A 16,857-nucleotide genomic window follows, 5' to 3' on the forward strand; every position below is an offset into this window, starting at 1 on the left:
ATATATTTTACAAAAGATAAAAATCTCAGGCAATTTCCACATGCTTTTCCACTGGGCATATATACATGCCTCCCCATTTTGGGGAATCACTTATCTGCATAACAGACAAGAATTTGGAGCAAAAATATAGCTTTCATTTAAAGTAAGTAACAATCTAGGCATGGTGGCACACACCTGTAATCCCCGAGGTTGGGGAGGCTGAGACTGGAGGATTGCAAGTTCAAAACCAGCCTCAGAAACTTAGCAAGGCCCTAAAGGCCTAAAATTACAAAAGGGCCAGGGATGTGGCTCAGTGGTTCAGCATCCCTCAGTTCAATCCCTAGTGCAAATAAATAAATAAATAAAGTGATAACATTTGAAGGAAGCTTTTGCAGTGTGACGCAGTTCAGATACTGTGCCGTACCGCACACGCTTTAGATACTAGCTTACTGTCAATAGAAACACGGCCTCACGTAACTATGCTTCCTTCCCGATGAAGTGACAGATTGGCCAGCATGTGATGAATTTGGGTTGTGTAGATAAAAATACAGGTGTCCCAGCCAAGGCATACAGTTTGCTGTGAATCACCCACATCAACTTTCAGGACAGTTAGAGTCACAGAACAATTGCTCAGTTCCTTCCTTCATTTTCACAGTGTGGACCTGGCTCCAGACCCAAGAGTGAAGCAGCAACTTTAAGAAAGCAAAAACATTATAAATAACCCAAAGAACCCTTTTATAACAGCAACTGCCTGCTGATTTTGTGGCCTAACAGCTCAAGCAGAAAAGGATATAAATACAATATTGTGCAATGACTAATTACTCAAAACTCTGTGCATCAGCAGAAGTGGAACCTGCGGTTGGTGCTAATGTTATCAAATGCCTTTGCTGTTTAATAATCTGTAGCTTTATATTATCTAGCATGGAATTTTCACAGAAAACAATGATTGTATTTCAAGTACCTCTCACTGAAATTAAAAAGCAGCTGTTAAAAGATGAACATTTGGCAGAAGATGTTCTAGCAAATCTTGTAAGATACTAAATCATATTGGATTAACTATTTTCTGTCTAAAGAGTGGAGTCACAAAGAAAAAAGACTGCTGACCACAGAAGGCAAGGCCAGTCTTTAGAACGAGTGAATCACTAACAGACCTTTTAGTTTTAAGTGCCATTTATTCACCGATATGTTAAGTTATTTATATACAAAGCTTTCATTAATGTTGCCTGAAGAATGGGCCCTTTTTTATTCCATTTTTAGCTCGTACTCAAGTTTCCATTTCTCTTTCATTAATTATAGAATAAAATAATCCACCACAGACATTTTGGGCAGAATGGGGGTTGAGACAGTTTTCAGTCTTGAGGAGCCATCTTCCTCTGTGGCTAGCCGTATAGCAGAGAGAAAGGGCTGTGACTGACGGCAGCGCCTGCCAGCACTGCCATTCGGGCCCTGCCTGGGAACCTGAGGAGGCAGAGTACGTGTGGCCTACTCACTCCAGGCTGACAGTGTCCCACGTATGTTCTTTGAGCTGGCCAACCACTGGCCCAACTAGGACTGAACCAGTGAGGAAGTGACATCATGACACTGTTGCTGGGCATAGCCAGTTTCAGCTTTAATATACCATATTGACAGGGAGGTTTTACATTGTTAATATAATTGTAAGTAAAACATGAAATGCTCCTTTTTAAAATTATCAGGCAGCATGTAAACAGCTTTTCCTCAGTTCCTATTCCTGGAATAGAGTGGGTGATGGGTGAGATTTTTAAATGGAGGGAGGATTCTCAGAGATAACTGAGGATGGCTTACAGTGGGGAACCCAGGCTTGGCTGAGGGGAAATGAAGAAAGGAGTTGACTCAGGCATGTCTGCTTTGCATATCATTCAGTGATAGGAGACAGTGTGTCTGCCTTTTTATGAAGTCATTAGGATGCAAGTGTTAGCTCAAAACAGCTTCATCACAACACTCTACATCAGTGCTGGTGTGACTGACCAGCTCAGAGGCCATCACCAGCTGATGAAGCGGAGAGTGGACCTGAGTGGACATAGGCAGGCCCAGATGGAGCCAGCAAATGGCCTCTGTCAGTATGAACCATTGGCTAACTTGGAACAGGAGCCATTTCACCAACAGTGGGGCCAGATCTCTGATGCAGTCAACACCACAGCCACGTGCCCCATGTGTGAAGTGTGAGGTGGCCAAACACACTGCATCTAATAGGAAGTTTTTTGTCTTTGTTTCAATTTTAGATTAAATCCCAGTGGGGCGATTATTGTGATTACCTGTACTCTTGCAAATGGTTATAAATATTAGTAGGGCACTAATACATGAGAATCTGGAAGCTCTGGGATGAAGTTGGCAGAGTTTTTCTTGTTGTACAGTGGTTGAAATTTAATCAATATATTGAAAATGGAAAGGCCACTGTCATTTTTAATACCACTTACAGTCTCTGTGGGCAGTGAAATGGTGCCCTGAACATACCTCAGCCCCACCTTACTTTGATTTTACACTTGACCTCCCATTGATCCTTCTCTGTTCTCATCTATCTAAATGAAAGAATACTTTAGCCCCATAAACCTCATTCTGGATAGAAATACATAATTCAAGAGGAATACTGATGTCAAAGAAGAAAAGGCACACCAATTTGTGTCAGCATTTGCTGTAAATTAAAGAGGAGTACAAGGAGAGTTTAATGTAATGTAGAGTTGAAATTAAAATAGAACCAATATTTAGGCATTCCTCCGCCTCTTTTTTCCCTGCTGTGACATGAAAGATTGACTTTCTCCCAGCCTAAGTATTAATGTATTTCATTTTTTTCTTTTCCACTGGGATTTTTTTCCCCATAAAATGTTACATGTTTATCAATGGCATCTGAATTTGAACTTTTTCACTGGTTCCATTCTTAATCACAACAGCAAAAGCCAGGGGAGAAAAGAGTTGGTTTCCCGTCATGCTCCACTCCCTTCATGTTTGCAGTCGAGAAAGGACCTCTGCCTGCTTATCTGCTGTCATGAGCTGTTGATTCCCCTGGATACTGATTCTTTAATGTGTCACCTCCATGGTGTCTTTTTCCAAAGCTGGAAAATCAAAAATAGATTTGAACAATGTACTGTTGTGTATGGTTCACAGGAACTTTTGGCACGAATCCACCAGTGTCCTTCCCTGTAAAGCAGTCCCGGGAGCTTCACATTTAGTTCTATCCAGCTGCCTTTTTGTTCAGAACCTGTTTGAAGCTCCTCAATCAGGTTTCCACCAGGGCTAGTTTTGCTCTTTACAGTTGCCTATTGTTTGGGGTCGGTGGTGGACTCCCTAGCTTGATTCTATATCACTAGACTTGGTTTCAAGTGATTCAGTCTTTCCAGAAATAAATTCCTCTGGAGAGTGGTTCTCAAAGTGTGGCCCCTGACACCCCAGACTAGCAGCATCTGTACCACCTGAGAATTCATTAGAAGTGCAATTCCTGGGCCCCACATTGGATTTAATAGGTCAGAAAGGCTGGGGGGTGGAGCCCAGAAGCCTGTATTAACTAACAAGCCATCCACGAAATTCTGACCTCTCTGCTCAAGTTTGAGAAACTCTGGTTTAGAAGACATGTTTGCTTCCAGGGAGGATTTTCAAAGATATGCTACAATTTTTTATGGTATTCCAAAAAAAGTTTCAAAATATTTTTTGGCAAAGATGGAAGACATGTATGGCCTCCCCAGAGGACAGTTAATGGGACTATGCTTTCACCAAAGGCACCCTAATTGTGCCATCTCACCATGTCTTCAAGCCATTTCTTACACTTGATTTCTCATCTGGAAAATGAAAGATTCACCCTTCTACCTCACAGGACTGTAATGAGATTCAAATTGAATCACATCTGCAAACATGCCTGGTAAACCAGAAAGTGCTCTGTAAACATGAAAGTCTAATCATTCTGCAGGCAGTATTCTGTGGTGCCAGCATTACATTCAAGGATGTGAGTGGGAAAAGGCCTGTTAGCCAGATCCACCTTTCTGTCTCCATAGTGTCCTGGACATGATGGCCATTTCAGCTCACCAGTTAAGAGAAAACCTTTGCCAGAGTAGTGACTGCAAGAGGCTAGGAAATATAGCCATGATCAGACATGCTGTTTTCCGAGTCTCAGGAAGCTCTGAGGATCAGTGAGGGCAGTGTTGTGTGAATGCTGAGGCTCTCATGCCCAATACATGGCTCATACCAGGCCTGGAAGGGTCTCTCCAGAAACCATCTACTACAGGGCTGTGCAAGGGAATCTTGACCTTTAAGAAGGAAGTTTATTGCTACACATTAATCATTACAGAAAACTGAAAAGAAAATCCCTCGAGCCAACCAAATCTATAGAAACTGAGATTTATAAACCAGACCAGTTAATGTGTCTGTTAGGGAAGAATGTGGGTTGATTTTTACCTCAGAGATTAGCTCTTACAAACAATTTCACCATAGGAGTTGTTAAACAGCAAGCTCCTGATGCATTTATAATTTAATTTGAAAACTTTGGTGAACACTTCTGAGCAAGAAGGAAGCTAAGCTTGTTGCCTCGGTTCTTATTAGGAATGAAGTTTCAGTAACACGGAGCAGTTCCCACTGGGCCAGTATCAGCTTCACTTTTCACACAAAGTGCCAGCTAACATCAAGAGATTAGGTATGAATATAATTGGTTAATTAGGGTTAAATTATTGGTTAATTGTGGCATAGTATGCTATTGGTCAACTCTAGAATTAAAATATGAAATGATTTTACTCAAAAATGTTATCTATTTAACAACTCTGTAGAGACAGCAGGTAGATTAGTGGCTGCTAGGCCTGGGAGTAGAGGGAAGAATGAAGGACTATGAGGTTGCTTTTAGGGGGGATGAAAATTTCTAAAATAGATTGTGGTGATGGTTGCTCAACCCTGTGACTGTACTAAAAACACCGAATTGTATGCTTTAAGCGGATGACTTGTATGGTCTGAATTATATCTTCAACCTGTATTGTTGGAGGGAGCTGGGGATGTAGCTCAGTGCTACAGCATGTGCTTAGCATGCACAAGGCTGTGGGTTCAATCCCTGGAACTGGCAGCAACAATAACCAAAAAAGAAAAAAAACCTAATAGCCAGTAAATTATATAGCAAGGGAAAAAATTATGCGTACTGAAAAGACAAATGAAAATAATACCAAAACATTGCTGCATGTTTCATACTTGATTAATTTGAAATACTGATTATTTAAAATATATCAAGTCAGAGAATGTTTACTCTATTAATTAGAATACTTTTAAAAGTGGACTATCTCAGCCTAATAATTGAAATTTAACTATTATAAATTAAAGTGGCTGACAGTAGAAGGCAAAGTCATGGACATTGTGACATAATAGTTTGTCATGTTCCCTACAGATTTATTTAGAATGAAAATCAGCAGCACTTACACAATAATGATATGAAATCTGGATTCTCACTGTCCATCTTGATGGTCATAAACTATGCTGGTTTGGGAAGGTGGAGGTTGGGGAAGGATGTGATCTCATCTTTATGAGATAAATACATGCTGATAAGATGGACAGATTCAGGTGTGAGCTGTGGAACTGGGCTCTTGTGTAAGCAGCGTCGCCTGTCTGTTCACCAGCGAACCCTCTGTCATATCTGCACAGGAGGCAGCCCCTGCCCTTTCCTGCCTTGGGAGGGTACTCAGCCACCCTGGTCTTCATCTTCTTGCTAAATTCCTCACACTGGGACTTGGGCCTTGCCCAGGGAGGTGGGGTCTGTAAACTGAGGCAAACAGGAGAGGAATTGATTGGGAGATGTGGGAACTACAGGCTCAGTGGAAAGAAAGCAAGGGCCACTAGCACCTGCCCTGTATGCCTTGCAACACAGAGCTTGCTGGTTAGGGCCTCTTTGTGTGCCAGAAGACCAGAGTGGGCCACTGGCAATTCTTTGGAACAAGAGACCCTACTTCAGTGTTTCCTAGCCCCCCCTTTTTTTTAATCATTATTATCCCACTCCAACCCCAAAGAGCCTTTTAAGATTTTTTCCAATTGCCCTCTTTCTTCCCCCATAAATATTAATACCATAAATACTATACATACATACACACACACACACACACACACACACACACACAGAGGCATGCACATACAGTTGTATACTGTGACTCTTTTTTTTTTTTTTTTTTTTACTTTTTCTTTGGGTTCAGTGACCACTCCTCAGCCACAGCTCCCACAAGGGGGGCAAGGCAGGCAAGAAGGAGAGCCAGGAGCATATTCTGAACCCTTTTATTGGGGAGAAGCCATTCAAATGAGGCAAGGGGTCAGGTTTCAGGGCGTTGTCTAGCTGCTTTTTTTTTTTATTTCTCTCTTTTTTTTATTTCTCTTTTTTTTCTTTTTGTTTTTCTTTTTTTTCTTTTTTTCTTTTTTTTATTTTTTTATTGTTGGTATACTGTGACTCTTTGAAAGCCACAAATTATTGTAATACCTAAAAATTTTTTTCACCCTCTTACCGATTTCTGCCCCCTTGGAGATGTGGCCTCAATTGAAAATGCACACCCTTGATGAAACAAAGGCCTTAGTAGGCAAGGCCTTCCTGCTCACCCCTGGGGTGAGTGGTGAGGCTGGTCACATGGAAAAGGTGGATCAGATAGCCTGATGTCCATCACTAACCAGGATAAGCCCTGACCTCAGGTTCCAGTACTGCTAGAGGAATGTCCCTCCAAAATCACGTTGTTCTCACACCATCCCTTCAGCCTGTCTGTGACCCTCAGGACTCAGCACCACCCCTCCCTGGGTGTTAGCCCTCAGCCTGACAGTAGAGAACAGGGCAGGGCAGGGCAGGTGCAGGGCTCCTGGCAGGGGGTGACCCCCCTCCCAGGCAGTACCCAGCCCCACCCAACCCAGCTCTGTGCCTCTGCTCAGAGCCTCTCATTGCTCACTCTCTGCTCCTTGTCCCCAAACGAAAGCAAGAGACTTCCCAGGCTTCCCCAGTCTCACACTGACTAAAGGAACCTTTATACTTTTCACCTTACATGACTTCAGTCTCCTCCTCACAACCTCTAAGGTCCCCAGAGTATGTCCCCTGGCCCATAAGGGAATGAATTTCAGAGATCCAAGCACATACAGAGGACCACTGATGGACTTCTCAGGAGTCTGGCCTCCCTTATAACCAAAGGCTACAGGATACTGTCTTCCGCTTCTCCCTGGCCACCCTTATTCTCCTCCAAGCCAGGAACAGAAAGCCAGTCCCCTTGCCCTAGGATCCTTCAGATAGTGTCCTAGGATCGTAGCCCCCTGTGTTCCTTAGAACCCTGTCTGGCCCCTTCAGACCTACGCCTTCACTCTAAAACCATGAGCAAAGTAAGGGGCCTCTGAGATGGTACACCTAGTCTAACCCACCCCTGTTGCACACTGGCTCTGTGCTGGGCCCTTTGACATAATTATCTAATTCAGTATTTACAGCAGCCCTCTAAGGTACATTGTACTGATAAACATACAGAAAGGTTGAGTAACCTGCCAGAGGTCACACAGCTGGCAAGTGGTAAAATCAGGACTTAATCCAGGTCTGTCTGTCCTTAAACCATCTGCAACATTGTTCCAGGTGAGAAAACATCTTCCCAGTTGTGTGAATAGAACTAAAAATGACAGGGCTGGGGTTGTGACTTTGTGGTAGAGCACTTGCCTAGCATGCATAAGGCACTGGGTTTGATCCCTAGCACCTCGTTAAAAAAAAATAATAAATAACAGGGGAACTTCACTGCAGGGAATCTGCCATTCTTATTTTATGTGGTGCCAGGGATCCAACCAAGTGCCTCACTTGTGGTAGGCAAGCACTCTACCACTAAGCCACAACCCAGGCCCAAATCTGCCATTCTTAATATGACAGAGCTAACAAAAAGGGACAGAAACGGGATTTAAAAGCTCTTTCTCTGCCACCTCCTCAAGGTTCATGACTCCCATACCTCTTGCCAATGAGGAATGAACCCTTTGAGGCAGAGTGACTTTTACTCTCTCAGGCCTAATCAAGATAATCATGCCTCAGCCTTCTGTACCCAGAAACAAGGCAGACACCCTTCTTAGAATTTGGATACCATATCAGAGCAGGACTGGCCACCAGAGTAGCCTAAGGGTGAGCTATGGCAGCAATTGGCATAACCCTCCATGAACTGTTCTTTCCTCAGGAAATTTTAACCCAAATCCAGTGTAGACAGCAAGGCTGACCCTCTAGGTGGGATCCAAGGCCCCAGCATGGTGGTAGAAGGAAGGTACCAGAGACCCCGGCAGTTTACATTCACTCTCTCCCTGTTTCCTGAACCCCTTGCAAGATCCTTTTTAAAGAAAAAACTGTGTTGGCTTGGGATTTAGTCATGTTTCATCATTTGCTTTCCTCTGACTTCTAAAACCACAAAGCTGGCTGAGCAATCCATGGCCCGCAGTGCAGGCTCTGAATCACTTTGTGCAGGGAGAGGTTCTTAAAAGAAAAGAAAGTGGTGTCTGCTTGTCAGATGGAATGTGTGAAGACATCAGGGAGGAATGCACAGGCTTTAACTGTGAGGGTCCCTTGGCAGTGTGGGCTCTGAATCATGCCGCGTGGGCTCAGATTCCTAACAAGTGAAGCCTGGGCGATGATATCACTCCTGCAAGATCGTCTGGGGTCTGTTGTGCCGCCTGACACCATCTCACCTTGGGGATTTTCATCACATGGGGTTTTTCCCAGCCACCCTTGATGCCCATCATTCCTTCCAACTCATCCAGTTTCTATCAACTGGAATTGGCCAACTGGGACTTTCACAAGCCTGTCCTTTGCCCTCCCTCCTACAGGGCGTTCTTGGGACAGAATGTGCTTCTCAACTATCACTTGGCATCCTTCCTAACAGTGTCTAATTCAGTCAGCACGTATTTCAGCCATGGGCTGGATGGCAGTGGGTCTCGGGATGTGGAGGTGATGAAGACTGTCTTCCTACCTTTGGAGAGGTGGGCAGGGAACATGGAAATGGGTAACTAACCTAGACTGGTGGGATCAGCAAAAGCACAGTGCCTTGAACACAGTGCCAAGTAATAAATATGTAATGATTAAGCTAATGCCTGAGTCTTAGAAATCAAGTATAGGAGTTAGTCCAGGGAAGAGTGTGTGGAGCCATCTCCATGAACAAAGCCCCACAAGTGAATAGGAAGTAAGAAGTGGAACTGGAAAAGTGGTTCAGGGAGCTATGTGTGCCATGTTAAAGAACTAAAATTTTATCCTAAGAAAGATGAGAAACATTGAAAAGGCTTTAGGCATGGAAGTGAGGAAAGAGAGGAAGTGAGGAAGAGAGAAAAATTGATCAATAGCCCAAAATCCCAATCTCTTATCCTCAAAATAGCTTTCCCGCCTGCTCTGTTGCTGGACTTTCACAGATGACATTGGTACAAATCTTGACTGTCATTTACTACCTTTTCTTTTACACTGGACAGTTTGTTTAACCTTGGATTTCATTTCTTGCCTTTAATATAAAGACCCCAAAGGGGTGCTGCTGGCCTCCATAGCACTTTGTACCCACAGGGGTGTAGGCTCACAGCTTGGGGAGCCAAGCATGTCCTGCAGGCACACGCTCACCCCCTCAGCTGGTACCTTCCTATAGTGCCACTTGGCAGAACCATCCACCATAATTCTTCCTCTCACAGAGTCCTTGTGAAAAATAAAGGTAATAACATGGGAAGCACCCAGAGGAGAGCCTGACTGAGCAGGACCTCAGAAAAAAGAGCCACCACAGACCACTGGGAGTTGGACTAACACGTGGGCATGCCATGCTAGGTAGCACATTCCACTATTTTTAAGCATTTACTGCCCAGCTCCACAGAGCACCAGTGTGCTTCTCTCTTTCACCTGAGAGCCAAGCCCTGAGTGATAAGAAGGGATGGTCCATTTAGCAAGAGCTCAGACCATGGTCATAGACAAGGGCCCCAGAAAGGCAAGGGGCAGTGAAGGGGAATAGGGAGGTGGGCATTGATAGTCTAATAGGGGGAAGAAGAAAGGACAGGACAATGTCCTATCTCCGTGGTAACGTTATCTTGGGGGCTAGCAGCAGAGGACACCCACCTAACCTCACACCCTGGCTTTGGGGTGCTATCCTTAGGAGCTCCCATCTCTTAGCTTCTGCCCTTGGAGTCATCTCTCCAGCTGCTCCTGAGTGTCATCCCTGCCCCACCATTGCTGTGACTGCCTCAACCCGCCTCTCCACTCACCCCACTAGATGGCTTGGCATGCCATGGGGCATGTTTTGCTGTCCTTTCCAGCTGCCTGCATGGGTACCACAGATCAGAGCTTCTCAGAACCCAGGAGTATGAAGGCCTTAGGAAAGCAAGGATTTCAGAATGCCACATCCATTCTGTAAGAGCAGCTCTTCCTTAAGAGGAAATCATTCTGAGAAGGTGATGAATAGTAGCCACATGGTTAATTGTTTGAAAGAAAATGGATTATGCCATTACCCCTTTTGGCACAAAAATAATTTTCAGTAAAAGGTTAAAACCATCATGTTGTTATCAATGAGAACTGTTCCATTATTCCAAGAATGATTGATTGGAAAGTACTTTACTTACAAGAAAATCACAGTGATACAATACAGCTTCCACTTTTAAAGCACTTTCCATTTTAAAAAATCATACCAATGTATAAAAATAGTTATACTGAAGATGTGAATCAACAGCACTCGAAAGCCTTGTGGTATTAATAGATTCAACAATGGGACTATCAAGGAACTCTGGGCCATGACAACCTAACCTCCGTTTTCATGTAACATGTGGTTCAAGCTGGGCCACCTTGGAAGAGATCTTGGGAAGAACACATGGAGGAACTAGAACCACTATGTCAGGTCAACTCAAAGCACTGGGAAAGGCAGTGGGAGAGACACAGGGGACAGAGAGTTTTCAAACTGTCTCATGTCACAGACCTGTACAAAAAACATACAGAACAAGGTATTCAGGATCCTGAGAAATACCAAGAGACGCAAGATACTTAAAGAGATTGGTGATTCCTTCCCTTAGTCCTTCCTCCCTGCTGCCTGCCTCCAACAAACATTTACAGGTGGTATAATATTAACAGAGCATGGAGTCAGCTGGGTCTGGATGCTGGTTGCAGCTCTGCCATTAACTAGCTGATATGATCCTGAACAAATAAGTTAGTGTCATTTCAGGGGAAGTGGGACTGTCATAAAGAAGAAATGAAGTTACACACACACACACACACACACACACACACACACACACCACCCAGGTTGCTTCCTACTACAGAGCAAAGAGTAAAAGTTACCTACCTTCCACTCCTCTGCAAGGAGTAGAAGGACTTTTCGATTCCTTTCATGATTCAGTTTCAAGGAGCTTTTCCGTTATTAGACATAATGGGGCTTTTCAGATGGGCCTTCATGTTTTTGACCTGATGGCCCTGTCAACCAGGTGCCACTCTACATCTTTGTGTTTGGAAATTTCATGGTCCAACTGCTGCCTCTTTGTGAAAAAATGGAACCCCCTGCATTTCAGTTCTGGTGAAGTCAAGACCAGGCAACTAGGAGTAATTCCTCAGCAAGCATTAACTGAATGTGCAGTATTGATAAGGCATTGTAACTCTAAGGATTCATCAAGGAAAGATAGAGACAAGATGTCTGATCTCTCCTAAGAATTTAACACATGGGGGTTGCCTCACCTCCATTTTTTGGTAAAAAACAAAAGAAACTAGCTGTAGTCCTGGCATGTTCCTACCATTACAGCTGTACTTGCCACTAATAGCTCTAATCTCATTTTTCTGCATCCACCGTCACAGCAGAAAGTGTTCTTCTCAGTCCCCTCAACTTGCAGGTGGGTGCCACTGCCTGGTCCTGAGTTGCAGAGGAGACTCCTCTGTGAGATGGGCTAGTCCCAAATGAGCAGGAGGTTTCTTAGTTCGTTTCACACTGACTTGTAGCAGATATGCACATGATCTTTAAAAAGAGAGAAATCATTCAGAGACAAAAATTAGCCCATTTGCAAATTCACAAAGAATGACTGATGATGATTCTTTTAGTTCTTTATTCTTTAATAGTTTTTCATTTTAAAAGATAAAACTTGAAAAGTTGCAGTAATCCCAGATACTCTTAACCAAGTTTCACTAGTTGTTAGCATTTTGCCACATTTCTTTTATTACTGTCTTTCAAAATATATAAACACACTTTTTTTTTTTGATGAACCATTTGAGAGTAAATTGTGGACATCATGACTCTTTACCTCTTAATACTGCAGGATATATCTCCCAAGGACAAGAACATAACAGCACTACAATGTGGTTATCAAATTTAGAAAATTTAACCCTGAAATGATCTTATGTGCATAATCCCATAATGTCCCAATTGTATTCTTTAAAATTTTTTCCCAAGATCCCATCAAAGATTATATGTTACATTTAATTGTCTTTGCTGTTTTAGTCTCCTTTCATATGAAACAGGTTCTCAAACTTTTTTATCTTTTAGTTATCATTTTTTAATTTTTTTGTATTTTGGTTTTCTAAGTACATATATGTCTATATCTATATACACACATACTTTTTTTCATTTTGCTAAAAATATTAAGATTCTGCATCTCTGTTCATTAGGGATATTGATCTGGTTTTTTATTTGTTTGTTTTTTTCTTTTTTTCTTGCAATGCCATTGTCTGATTTTGGTATCACAGTAATAATACTGGCCTCATAAAATGACTTGGGAAATATTCCCTTGACTCTTCTATTTTCTGAAAGTTTGCATAGAATTTATATTATTTTGTGCTTAAATGTTTGCAAGAACTCTCCAGTAAAAACATCTAGTCTAGAGTTTCTTTGTGGGAAAACCCCTCATTTTTAAGACAGGAAGAATTTATCTTTGCAATTTCTATCAGCACTGTGTAGCACTGAGAATGAAGGGAAATCAAGTTGTAAAAATCCTTGTTGTCTAAAGATGCTTGCAGCACACCTCCACTAAACACTATGCTTCCTTGGTCTTAGCAATAGTGAAAAGCAGTTGAATGTTTTATACAGAATGTTTTCAGATACTGATGTGATCTTTTTTTTAACTTTTAAAAAAATTATTCTGAGCCAGGCGCAGTGGCGCACACCTGTAATCCCTGCTGCTCAGAAGGCTGAGGCAGGAGGATCACAAGTTCAAAGCCAGCCTCAGCAAAAGTGAGGCACTAAGCAACTCAATGAGAACTTGTCTCTAAATAAAATACAAAATAGGACTGGAGATGTAGCTTAGTGATTGAGTGCCCCTGAGTTCAATCCCTGGTACCCTCCAAGAAAAGAAAAAAAAATCTGATTTATTGAGACATAACATTTTCACATCTTTATGGGATATTTTATAGTGATTCAATACATGTACCTAATGTGTAACAGTCAAATCAGGGTAATAAGCTTGCCTTGTCTTCCACTATGCATCATTGTTATGGCTGGGAATGTGATACTCTTCTAGTCATTTTGAAATATATATTGTTTTAATGATTAGTTACCCTACTATGCCAAAGAAGAACCTGAAGTAATTCCTCCATTCTGTTGTTTGAACCCCTACTGAACTTCTATCCATCTCTCCTCCCCATTGCCCTTCCAGTCCCTAGTGACCACTATTCCATTCCTTTCTTCTACAAGATTGACTTACTCATATACACAAATGAGTGAGAACATGTGGTATTATTCATTTTTAAACTTTCTGTAGCCAAATAAATATCCCACTATCTAACAATTAGTTTTAGATATTTAAAACTAATTCCTGTCCATGATGCTAGAATATTTCCCCTTGGCCCTGTGCTCTTCTCTGATCAGGCTGAAAGGTCAAGGTGAGGGAGGCACAGAGGCATGGCTTACCTAGTCATTAAACATTTTTATTAAAATTTTTTGAAAAATGTATAAGCTTATAACAAACAATATAAAGGGGAAAAATACTGCCCCCATACCTTGCAAATAAGAAAAAATACAATAATTTGATACATATTTGTCCTCATTCTCTGTATTCTTAAATACATACATACTCATATGACTTTTTTTTTTTTAACTTTTTTCCTTCTTTTTTTCCCTCCATGGGAAAAATATCTTTTATGCTCAAATATCTTTTTTGGCTTAACTAAAGGACATTTCTCCAAATTGCTGACATTTTCTTATTAATAATTGCATAATTTTCCAAATTAAAAATCTACTAGTCTATTCATCCGTTCTCCTGTTTCATTGACTATTTCCAGTGATTTCCTTGGAAAACAGTGCAGCAATAAGCATATTTGTACATATACCCCTAATTATGCGCAAAATACAGGAGTTTTTACTTCTGCTGGAGAGTCCCCAAAGCAGGATTGCCAAGTTAAAGGGTGTACACATTTCCTAATCATTGAGCACATTTTCATGTGTTTATTGTTTACTGTTTACATTTCCTTTTCTGACTCTGCATGTCTGTATCTTTTTGCAAGCAGTTGAAAGGTGTTTGACCATTAGAGATGTCATGTGTATTGGAAGAATTTTCATCAAATTTTTGCTTTTGTACGTCTGACTTTATTTAGTGTCTTAGGACATATAATTTTTAATTTAAAAATTTAAAATACTTCCCTTTTTTGTTATGAATTTTGGGGTTTACTAGTTTACTTGTGGCCTTGCTTCCTAGAGTTATACAAATACTCACCTAAACTTTCATCTTATTATTTTTACTGTTTTATTTTTTATATCTAACCTTTTGACTACCTGGAATTTAGTTGTGTATAATTTAAGGAGGAGAAATAAAGTCTTAGAATCTTAAGAGTTTGCCACTCCTTTTCATATCTTGTAGTGTTGTCCATCTCTTGTACGTTAAAGACTTTCTAATGGTATTTCATAATATATCCTCCATGCAGCTCAGAGTTCCTCTGGTTTCAGACCTTTCTCATGTCTATTGCTATGCTGAAATGGAGGTCAGTTAAGAATCTTTTTTCATTGCATCCTTCAGACAAGAGTGGTGAACACTGTTCAGCACTGAGGCACGCAGGAAACACTTATGTAAGCTTTTCTATGACTCCTTGGCAAGTGTAATATTGACTGCTTTGTGTAAACAAAGGGAAATGTGGTTCTCCTTAAAGCCACTCCCTGAGCTCACTCTGTTCCTTCCGCCTCTGGGGTCTTTGTTCTTCCAGGCCTGCCTTCTCTCTAGAAGTCTGGTTCATTCTATAAGGACTCCCTTCAGGGAGGCTTTATTCAAATCCTTTCTTAAAATCCAACTACATTTATAAGCTCTGCCACTGTTTAGTGTTTGATCCACAGTGGATTTTGCTTCTTTTCTAGTACCCATCACTGTGCTGGGCACATAGCTCATTGAATACTTCAGCTGCAACTAAAACAATCTCATGCCAATCGAGGCTCTTTGTAAAGGCTGAAGAACAGCCTCAAAATTTGTCATGAAAACTCTTGGGTCTAAAGAACTAGCAAATGGGAAAACTGGAAAGTGCCCCCTTAATCTGTTGAATACCAGAATAATTTTTCAAGTAATATCATGTAACATCTAAATTGTTTTAAGCTGGGTGTGGTGGCACATGACTGTAATCCCAGCAACTGGAGAGGCTGAGGCAGAAGGGTTGTAAGTTCGAGGCCAGCCTCAGCAACTTAGCCAAAGCTGGATTTGATTCTCAGTTCAGACAAAAAGAAACAAAGGAAGAGAGGAAGGAAGGAAGAAGGGAAGGAAGAAAGGGAGAGAAAAAAATATATAATGAGAGAGCGCAAAGTGACTACAGTGGCAAAACCTTGGCCCAGCGATGAAAGTTAGCATCATCAGTGGTAAGCCTTATTGACAGTATCTACCCTTGATACGATGAGAATGACACTTTACTCTTGTAGTCTTCCTTCCAAAACTATAGCCACAGCCTGATCATGAGGAAAAATACACAAATCCCAATGAGACAGATTCTAAAAAACCTAATCAGTCTTCAAAACTATCCAAGTCATCAAAACCACCTAAGAAACTGTCAGCCCATAGGAGTCTAACATGACAACTAAGTGGGATCCTGCAACAGAATAAAGATATGAAGGAAAAACACAATCCTAATAGAGTTCAGTTAATATATCAGTACCATTTCATCATTGTGATAAATGTACCACATTAAGATATTAACAGATCTGTGTGTGGGATATATGGAAACGCCACTGTCCTTGTCCCTTTTCTATAAATCTAAAACTACTCTAAAATTACATTTTTAAACTATACAGTGTGGACAACAGGTTGACCACATGCTTATCTTCACAACTGTGTTTTTCATTACAGGGTGCTGGTGACAGCTTTGTGGGAGCTCTGGCCTTTTACATGGCTTATTACCCAAATTTGTCCTTGGAAGAAATGCTCAGGAGATCCAATTTCATCGCAGCAATCAGTGTCCAAGCTGCAGGAACACAGTCATCTTATCCATACAAAAAAGACCTTCCTCCTACTCTGTTTTGATTACTGTTATCCCTCAAGTAAAGATACCTGGAAATAAAATGTACCTGAGGTGACCATTCCTAGCTAACACTTACTAGAAAATGTCCTCTCTCTTCTTTGTAAATATTATGTTCATTTAGGAATCACATTCAAGTTTTCATTTACTTATTTATAAGGATGATCCTTTGCTTTTCATACATTCACAAGAACCAACTATAATTAGATTCCACAATCAGGATCTGTGTAAAACTTATCGCTACTCAGGACCAGCATATTCTATTGCCTGTAGATTGATAATTTTATGTGGCACCATACAGCAATGGTGGTGGATACCAGCCTCTAGAGCCAGAGAACAGAATGTTCAATAAGGAGAAAAGGAATAAGGATTCAATCTCCCAAGTACTTAAAAGAGGTGGCCGATACTCATTCTTTAGCTCAAGTATTATCAAACTTCTGGTTTTCTACATAAACCAAGTTTCCATATTTATTGATATTGTTTATATATCAGCAACTTTTTTTTTTTAA

At 41.3% G+C, this 16,857-nt stretch overlaps 1 protein-coding gene across 2 annotated transcripts in view; it reads left to right on the forward strand.

Moving 5' to 3' along the window:
• Rbks (ribokinase) overlaps positions 1 to 16,420 on the forward strand; it is an 84,953-nt gene extending 68,533 nt beyond the window's left edge. The window contains exons 8-9 of one of the 2 annotated variants that reach the window (XR_013429141.1): positions 635 to 4,615; positions 16,180 to 16,420. Coding sequence is in view for 1 of the 2 variants with exons in the window: in XM_005322501.4 (XP_005322558.1) it covers positions 16,180 to 16,353 (174 nt within the window). In the remaining variant the exon portion in view is untranslated. The remainder of the gene's footprint in view (positions 1 to 634; positions 4,616 to 16,179) is intronic. The other variant, XM_005322501.4, reaches the window with a different exon arrangement.
• Positions 16,421 to 16,857: the final 437 nt, after the last annotated feature.

Source organism: Ictidomys tridecemlineatus, chromosome 12 (assembly GCF_052094955.1).
Source record: "Ictidomys tridecemlineatus isolate mIctTri1 chromosome 12, mIctTri1.hap1, whole genome shotgun sequence".
In the NCBI taxonomy this organism is placed as follows: Eukaryota; Metazoa; Chordata; class Mammalia; order Rodentia; family Sciuridae; genus Ictidomys; species Ictidomys tridecemlineatus.